Below are 10,092 nucleotides of genomic sequence, written 5' to 3'. Positions count from 1 at the left end.
AGGATGTGGAAGATGATCTCCGGAAAATAGGCGTTAGGGGATGGAGACGCAAGACTGCCGACGGAGAGGAGTGGAGAGGCATTCTTGAGGAGGCCAAGGCCCTTGATGGGCTGTAGTGCCATGGAGTAAAGTAAAAGTAAAGTAATGTTTCGTATCAACATTTTCCATGAATTATTCTCTATAGAAAAATTCCATGATTCTTATCAATATTTTCTATGAATTCTTTAAAGAAAATTTTCATCATTCTTATCAATATTTCCATCAATTCTCTATAAAAGATTTTGTGAAATTCGAGGTATTTTGTATAACTTCAATAAATCCTAGTACGATCGTTTGTCATTTGTATGAAAAAGGTTGAATTTGTGAAAAAGGTTCCAAGAAACATGAATCTATTTGAATGAAGTGGGAATGAATGGTAGCCCAACCTCACGGCTTCTCGACAAAACTGATTCTACTAAAGTCTCAGGTGAAATACAGTACGAAGGTGATAACACAGCTTCCTTATTTAGTTATTCACATATCGAAGTTATTACTTGATGTCTGGGTTGTTGACTGGGGGTGCCAGATAGACCGCGTCGTAGTCGTGTACCCAGCCGGGTCATCCGGCAGGAAAAAGCGTCTCTTCGTCTTCATTGAGCGAGTGAGTACAAGGGCCGCTCAAGAAGTTGGGTTTTCAGGGCTTTCTCGAATCTCTTAAGTTCCATTTCCGGAACATCTTTGGGAAGTTTGTTGAAGATCTTCAATGCTGTTATCTGGAAGCTCTTCTGATTGCTTGTCAATCGAGTTCGTGGAATGTCCAGGTTCCCTGCTGACCGTGTATTGTAGTTGTGGGCCTCATTTCTCATTTTCATTTGTTCATTATTCTCCCTCACATTATTCTATCAATATCACTAGTTAACCTGTTGAGAGCGGAAAGTCAAATGCTTTTCTCAATTTTTGTGAGCTTGCACACCAGAGCAATTAATGCAACACCACTTATTTTGTCTCATCTCAGGGCCATATGCTAACACCACGTTTAATACCAAACTACGTTTACTTGTAGATATGGTTACATTTATTATAATGAGTTTCATACGGGGTTTAAACGAACAGCTGACATTTCTCCGTTTTAACCGAGTATCTGCGTATGGGCCTAAGTATTTCAGTTTCAATCTCCTTATCGTTTCACTTTTTCTTTTTCCAACTTAATCTTGGATTCCCCTAGTCGTTATCTAATTTCTCATTCTGCTTATCCGTTAAAGTTTTCGTATTTTTGTGTTTACTGGTTCTAGCATTTTATGTTTCTCATTCTCACTATACAAATTGTATAGATACAATTTAAATAAATTCGATAGATACAATATCATTCTCAACCAAAGACCTTAAAGAGATATAGATCCACAATGCCTATGCCTTCCCAATGATAGCTCTTACCTGAAATTGAAGGCCTCCATTGGTGTATTTTAGCACGAGATATTATATCTATATATTTAATACTATAGATTACAAAGGCATTGGTATGTAATAATTTTATAGGTTGCCCCCTCAATGGCCGATTTCAATTCCAAGTACGACACTAGCGCTGCATGTGAGTCTATGCATCTTTAAGGTCTCTGTTCTCAACTATGAATGATTGGGAAAGGAACAACAGACTTAAAGCCCAAAAATATTCTTCTCCCAAATTTGGATAGAAATTGTCTAACAATAGGTTATGTTTACACTTCATAAGTTTTGTCCAATTTTGAGTCCAAAATATAATTATATAAACTAGCAATTTAGAATTTAGATTAGTTGGAAACCAAATTAAATAAAAATATTTCATCATCATACTAAATCATCACTGATAGCTGGATTCATAATTGAAAATTTTGAAACTTGAAATGAAGCTCAATCTTCTAAAATAAGGCTAGGTGCACACCAGTTAGTCAAGATAAGAAAAGACGATCAGACACGTTTAGTCACAATACTTCACATAGCTGCTTATGACGCAACTCACACTGATTAGTCATTGCAATTAGACATGTCTTCATAAGCAACTATGTGAAGTATTGTGACTAAACGTGACTAGTCTTGTCTTGACTAACCGGTGTTCCCCCCGCCCAACAGCTATAATAGCTCTATTATATTAGTATTAGTCAACAGGTATTTTAAATCTGGTTCAATTAGTTTTTCTTCATTTGCTGATGCTTAACGGCTCTCATGACCTTATTCGGGAATAAGGTCATGTAATGAAACAGTCAATAAAATAGCTCAACTGACATTGGCCGAGATTAGACGAGCTTAACCCTCATTGGTTAACAGCTGTTGACCAATCCCATGGCTGGAGCTCCTTCCATACTATAAGTTATATTCTGCTGCTGAATGGTTAACCTTCTAGCTTACTCCTTCTTCATAAAGATGCAATAACCGGAACTAGTTTTTCGAATTGTTCCAATAAATGAGTTGTTTGACAATGTCAAGTCATACCAAAATCTAATGAAATACTGGAGAAGCAAAAATAAATAGTACAAAAGAGAGATCCACGCTTTATTCAATAAACGATGTTAATTTCAAGATACATGTTGCAATAATGAAAGGCCAATCATTTTAACCATCAATAATACATAATATACGATAGAAATATTCATATTGTGCAAATTGTAATGTGATTACCGACTAAGTGCCTAATTAAAAATTTAGATTGCCTTAATAAACATAAACTGCAGTAGAATAGATACCATGATGCTGCTTTATTGATTCTTTCTTATGCTTGATAATAGCATAGAGGAACGATAGCATAAGTAGTAGATATCCCATGGTATCATGGTATAGGGCGTTTATGTAGCAATTTTCAATGTTAACTCAAGCCAATAGTCCACGTAGTTCTTTCCTGTGAAGCTGTATGACGCTGGTAGTCTCTCATATTGTGCCGTTCATACACTCTCACCCCAACAAAACAGTAAAAATCAACAATAATCTACAGCAATCAACGATAATCGGCTTGAGTTAACAGTAAAAGTTGCGACATAAACGCCCTATACCATGGGATATCTACTTACGCTATTGTTTCTCTATGATATTAGCCCTTCTCAGTTTTTTCTCCGTCTTCATCTTTTTCTTCTTCTTCTTAGTTTTCTTCATCTTCCAGGGTTGAGATATCTCTCTATCTTGATAATAACCCTTCTTAGGGTTTTCTTCGTCTTCATCTTCTTATTTTTCTTCATCTTCCAGGGTTGAGATATCTCTCAATTTTCAATTCTCAATTTCTTAATCCAGGTATTTAATTCAGAAACAATTATTATAGATTCAGGTTCAAAATTTCGGTATTTGAATAATTGTGCGATTCTGTTTCTGCTTCCTTAGAATAGCTTTGGCATCAGGCGTTATCTCCACGAAGATGCGTACGCAAAGACAGTTTGGATTATCCTTTTCCGACATATGGAACTCAAATTTATACAATCCGTAAGGAGCTATTGGAATCTGTTTTATTCTGAAGTGTGATTGCTCTTTCAGATGGAAGTTTGTGATCTGATAAAAGCCCTGTGAGAATGGAAGAATAATATCAATATTGGATTAATTCAATTGATAATCAACCACTTCTCATATTCAATGGTAACTGTAGGAAAAATTTAATGTGTAATACGTGCGCAAGGTTCCTCTGCTGCACTCAAGAAACAATTCCGCCCTCGCCTACGGCTCGTGCGTAAACGTTTCCTTCGGTGCAGCAAACTGTCACTTTGCGCACTAGTTGCACAAATAACTATAGTAAGGTGGAATGGAAAGATGTTGTCAATTCCACATAGTTTATTTGAGTCCAAACTAGTTTCGATGCACTTGGCATCGTGGTAGTCTGATCATCATCTCAAACTTCATACTTCTGTGAGTAATTTTTTGTAAAATTTGTTTTTGTAAACCATTTTTCAAAATAGATATAACTGCTTAGAATTGGATCAATCTTTTTGAAACACCCATACAAACTTATTCTATTCGAATTACAGTAAAAATTGGAGAAATATTAATAGTTAATCTTTCCTTCCATTTAATGGTTTGAAAAACTTGTTATCCTTCTTCGATATTATTGGGAGAAAACATTCAACTAACACAATAAACATAATTCGATGTCAATCTCAAATTTATCACGGAATGAGTAAGAATGAGCTCTATGAACACCAACAAAACCTATAGGCTATTTGGACAGATGTTGGTTTCCCACAAATCAGTATTACAATAGTAGTCCAGTTAATATAGACATAAAAAAGGGGGTGTGCTTGCAATTTATATTGTAGTTCTGATTTTTCAATATATTATTCAGGTACATAAGAGAAGTCCAGAATCAATTTCTTCATGCAAAATTTCCTTGTGCTAGATACAGGGTGGCCCAAAAACCTCGTATTTTCGGCTCATTTTCCAGTTTTCAGCTATTTCTGCCAAATCTAGTGATCGGACAGAAAAATCTGCTCTTGCATTTTTTCTAGATTATAAAATTCTGAATAGAAGGAGAGCATTCGGAACTCTCTATCTTCAATGTGTACTGAGTTATGATTCTCAAAAATGAGTGAAATTTGAAGAAAAAAATCAATTTTGTGAATTTTAGTTTTTGATCAACAATATCTTCCGATAGTTACTATTTAGATGTATAATTCGAAATCCCTCTGAGCGTATTTTTGTGCTCTACAATTTAGGATCAGGTAGAGCACTCTATAGAATCCCAGGTACACCTGACAACAATGCTCCTTGTATTGTGAAAAACACCTAATTTTCAGCTTCAACCATCATCACCAACTACATAGTCTTCACATTGATATATTGCACAATGACATAAGTTCATGAGATTATGTTCTATGAGAATCACCCGTTAGATGCACTTCATTTCAGTATTTCCTAGTGGAGAGGCGCGCTTAAGGACACCTCAAGGATCAAAATTTCAAACACTTATAACTTCTGACACAATGCTCAGATTTCATCGTACTACACTTCATTCCTCTCGGCTCGTCATTATAACCTGGACCTCACTTTAGTATGAATAATCCACTTGAAAATCATGGAAACAGTATTCTCGTGGTATCGGATACTTTCACTGATACTGATATATGAGAAAACTACCATTGATCTCCAGAATTATGATTGATATTATCAATTAATAATAATAATAATAACTATTTATTATTAATTTTCAGTATAATTTCCGAGAGGCACTCACACATTGAATAGAGTACTCTTGATTGATACATCATGGAATAAGATTATTTTGATAAGCGTTTATTACCGGAATTGCTGCAAGGCAGATGTCTTTCGGGTTGTATCCAACATGTCTGGAAATATCATTGATGAATGGCTGGATCCAATCCAACCACTTGCATGCCGGTCTAGTGATGTCTGCTAGGCTGTTGTAATGGCCGCTTGCTCCTTTGGTTGATGCTACTACCCGCATCTTAAAAAAAGTGATAAGATATTGATAAATAAATATATGAAGTTGATAGTTTCTTGGTCCATTCAAACTGCAATGTTTTTAATACACTATTTTGATGTTTTGAACAACGACATGCAGTGATAATTGACTGCATATCGTTGTTTGTAACATCGGAATAGTGCAAATTAAAAACACTTTTGAAGTGAAAACTCTTACTTCACAGCAGTGACAACGTTTTGACCTGTTGTCAGACTGAGTTACCACATAGACTGAGGAAGCGTAGTTTGAAGATGTGTTTCCTCAGTTCGAAGATAATCAACAAGTCTAGACGTAGTCACTGCTACAAAAGAAGTGTATCCACTTCAAATCCGCTTTCATTCAAAGTTTGAATTGATGGTAATAATTAATATAATTAATCAATTATAGTGGAAAATAATGGCTTGGAAACACAGTAATCAGAATTTATAGATAGCATCCACTGCTTACCTAAACAGGGGGATCTGGAACTTGTCCAAAACACTAAACGATCGAAACAAAATGGACACAGCCCACATTAACAAAAACAATACACAGGAAAAGGAAAAATCATACAATTCATATAGAGTAATGATCAATGTACTCTTCCTTTGTGTAGAAAGCACTATTGGAGAAATCTATTTTTAATTGAGATCTGAACTCGCGTTTATTCATATTCTTCATGAAATCAGGTAAAATATCATATAATAGTATGTTAGCATTCTATCATTCATGATATATTGTGAAAAAATTTCAGTATTATTGAACAAGTGACTAAAAATAGTCTTAATCCATTATCAGTGATGAAAGCTCGTAAAGTGCTGAACTTCCAATCATATTCTAATTAATGTGAGGTTTGGGTCATATCTTCCAACATGATTATCATCATGCTCTAAAGAATCATTAATAAACACTATCCTATCAATTAAATACTCATGAACAATTCGAGCATACTCATGTTACCTTCCAAGCTTCAACCAATGAGAACCAATGCAACTACTGAAATCGTTATGATTGGTTCCAGTTATTGGTCGGTAGCTTGCTAAACTGTTGGTTTCAGAGACCAATCAGAGAAATTTTACCATACATGCCAGAGGATTTAGTTCCGAAGCATGATTGGTTTTTCCTTCTTAAGAATCATTGAGGGAAAGTCATTAAAGCTGTGCAAAGGCTAAAAATAGACTTTCTACTCGTGATATTTTTCAAAGTTTTTTTTATTTGTATATCATCAAGCAATCAAAATAAAAGAGTTTTTTTAGAGAAACATTTCTTTTCTGATCATTAATTTTTGAGATATGAGCGTCTAGAGTTTAAATTTTTGGGACAGAACGTTTCAAATTCGGTAAGAGATAAATCCATGAGATTCAGAGGATAGATTTCTCATGGTATTGTTGATCTAGTAAAACAAAAATTCTCTGGAAATATCAATTATTCAATTAAGATAGTTATTCAATTTACTGGGAATAACCAAGAATAACTTTTAGTTGATATTTTTGGTAAATTGAATAACTTTTCCAAAAATTGATACTTTCAGAAAATTTTTGTTTCACTAGATCAACAATACCATGAAGAATCCATCCTCTAAATCTCATGGATTTATATTGTACCGAATTTGGAATGTTCTGTCCCAAAAATTCAAACTTCAGCCGCCCATATCTCAAAAAAATGAAAAAATGTTTTCCTGAGAAAACGTTTTCATTTTGATAGCTTGATGATATACAAATCGAAATACTTGGAAAAATATCACGAGTAGAAAGTTTATTTTTAGCCTTTGCACAGCAAAGGTGTAAATGCACCCAGCAACAGACAGACAGACGACAGACGTATGAGCTTGATGATATACAAATCGAAATACTTGGAAAAATATCACGAGTAGAAAGTTTATTTTTAGCCTTTGCACAGCAAAGGTGTAAATGCACCCAGCAACAGACAGACAGACGACAGACGTATGAGAGAAGTAGATTACGTACAGGCAGACAGACAAATTCAAAGCTCCGCCTGCAGACGTGAGCAGACAATAATGAACACAGACAGACTGAAATTCTGTTGTCTGTGTGCTTGCTACATTCGTACACCTAGGGAGGGATTTCTTCTTCTCCTATCTGCATACGTCCGTCCATGTGCGCGTTTGCCTTTATAGTCTGTATTCATAATAAGTTGACACTTGAAGAAAATATCTCTGTTGACAAATTGTGCAAATTTCCAATCTTTTCAAGCAAGCCCACGTGACAGGTTATACCCAATTCGACAACAGAGTCGATGCACAGTTGCATGGCTTACTGCTATAGTAGGCTATAGTAGGCTATCTATGGTAAGCTATGACACTTGACGATTTGAATATATCTAGACATATGGGCTTGCACAATTCCTTACTATTTGACAACAAGGACAATTATTTTATCCAAGTTTTAAATTTCTCATACAGACTACAGTGACAAGCATCGGATTCATTCTGAATCTATTCTGAATCTACCTGAATCTATTCCTGAATCTTTCTAGACCTGCTACAGACTGGATTTGCTCCAAATTACCTATAGCATGGATGCTTCTACCAAGATGGTAGATTCTAGCAGATGGTAGATTCAAGATGACATGGATTCTACTCAAGACATGGATTCAAGATGGCATGTAAGTATCACTCTTCATCTCTACACGATCTATACATTTGTGTTTATCATGTATCCATGTGCTTACATGTATTGTGTTCCATCATGCATCATTCCTGCACAATCTATACATTTGTGTGTACCATGTATTCATGGATTATGTTCTATCATGTGTCATTACTGCACAGTCTATACATTTGTGTGTATCATAAGGGAAGAAAACAAGCATATGAGTTCATGAAAAAAAGCTTACAGTGGTTGTTTCTGTGATATACATGTAGCTCCGCATTGTAACATTGTAGAGCCAATCTTTATCTATACCCGGGAGCTTGCGTCTTGTGAAATTGCCTTCAACGCATTGTCTTCCCGTTATTCGACAAAATTCTGTTCCCAATGGCTTTTGATCGTATGGTCCCTGTTGAAAACATCAATCTTAATCCAATATCATAGAGGAAATATAATACAAACTGATATCCATCCCATGATATAGGGCGTTCATGTTTCAAATTTCACTGTTAACTCAAGCCGATGATCCATGTAGGGGCCGTTTGCACAGTTCCAGATTAAACTAAATTTCATCTTAAACTGGATTAAATCTCTATCAAGTATCATTTGTTATAATGTGTTCATTTTAAGTTTAAGCAAACAGCTGATAGAATTCAGTTTAAGCATCCACTGTGCAAACGGCCCAGTTATCCTATTATATTAAGCGAGCAATTTCTGTATATATCTGGTTATTTTTATATCTGATTATTTTCATATCTAGTTATTTTTATATCTGGCTATTTCTATATCTGGTTATTTATGTTTTAAGGATCTCGAAAACTGTTCTAACAATTTTCACGAAATTTGGAACATAGTAGGTTTATGATATAAAGATTCGATTGCACTAGGTCTCATTCTTTGGAAAACTTGATGAACGACATTGAAAGGATAATTCATCCTTGGAAAACAGATGATAATTTCGTCGTCTCTCGATAACAGAAGATGCGTGTGCCTATGTGGAAGAGAGACAGAACTATTTCCAGCTGTGTAATCATAATCAATCAGCGAGAAATTTTATCTAGCTAGACAATTTTTAATCGATTTGATCAACATACTCTGATTTGTTGACATGACATGGTAATCATCTCAAACTAGAGTATATCATATTCGAAGTTGATCATTATTTTTGACAATTTCAAGTGATTAGTGAGTGTTTTTTGTTATTCAATTTGGTTTGTATATAATCTGAATTATAATTTTTTTTTGTTTTCAAATGTTTGAACAGAAAATTGAACCTGAATTCAAGTGTATGGAACATAACCTACTTTCTAGACTATTTATAGTGTATAAATCGAAATTGGGGAAAAAACAGTTTTGGGCTGTGCCTGTTAGTACTTCCCTAATCATTTTGAAGAATTGTGTTCGGTTTATCAAAAGTCAATAAATAAATATCGAGCAAAGCTCGGTGCCCCGATATTTTTTCGTGAAGCTGGTAGTCTTTCATACTGTGCCTTTCTTGAACTCTTGAAAAATCTATAAAATAAAAAATTCACTCACCGCATATTCATCAAATATTAGATCTGCCCCGACATAAAGTAGAAGGAGAGAGTAGTTTATAAAAGTTATATATTTATTCATAGTATCACATACGTGTCTGCATCACATAGGGAAAACTACTAAGAAAATTTCATTTTTCAAGTGGCAGGTATCCTTGCATGATCAAGTCATATAAAAGTGTACAATAAAAACATATATACAACTGAGATCTGATTTCTGATACCAAACAAATTATTCATATTCTGATTGATATTGATAACAGTAGAATTCGGAACAAACTTCCAAGGTGAATCACGTTGAATTAATTATCATTGTACAGCTTTTAATTATTCCAGTAATAATTTTGTGGGACTCAGAAATGAAAAAAATCTATATCCGTGACATTCAATGTTTACTTCATGAAATGTGAATTACTTCCATACTCATGAAATTCTCAAATAAAATAAAAACTCTACATTATCTTTCAACCATGATTGAAAACTGTAACCGCCAACTAATCACATAATATTGGAGCTGAACAGATTTATACGCATTTGTCGATGTTGTTTTTCCTATAGAACT

The 10,092-nt window shown here is 34.6% G+C and overlaps 1 protein-coding gene across 1 annotated transcript; it reads right to left on the bottom strand.

The window, feature by feature from the left end:
• Nucleotides 1-3,052: 3,052 nt before the first annotated feature.
• On the bottom strand, nucleotides 3,053-9,662 carry LOC120352483. The gene is made up of 4 exons (XM_039433245.1): nucleotides 9,532-9,662; nucleotides 8,243-8,404; nucleotides 5,225-5,389; nucleotides 3,053-3,498 (listed from the first exon to the last, which is right to left on the bottom strand). Exons 1-4 carry the CDS (start codon nucleotides 9,610-9,612, stop codon nucleotides 3,271-3,273), a joined length of 636 nt encoding a protein of 211 aa, XP_039289179.1. The 5' UTR covers nucleotides 9,613-9,662; the 3' UTR covers nucleotides 3,053-3,270.
• Nucleotides 9,663-10,092: the final 430 nt, after the last annotated feature.

The sequence above is a fragment of the Nilaparvata lugens genome, chromosome 7 (genome assembly GCF_014356525.2).
Source record: "Nilaparvata lugens isolate BPH chromosome 7, ASM1435652v1, whole genome shotgun sequence".
Taxonomy (NCBI): Eukaryota; Metazoa; Arthropoda; class Insecta; order Hemiptera; family Delphacidae; genus Nilaparvata; species Nilaparvata lugens.
The sequence above is the reverse complement of the archived record's forward strand: the minus strand, read 5'-3'. Positions and strand labels throughout refer to the sequence as shown.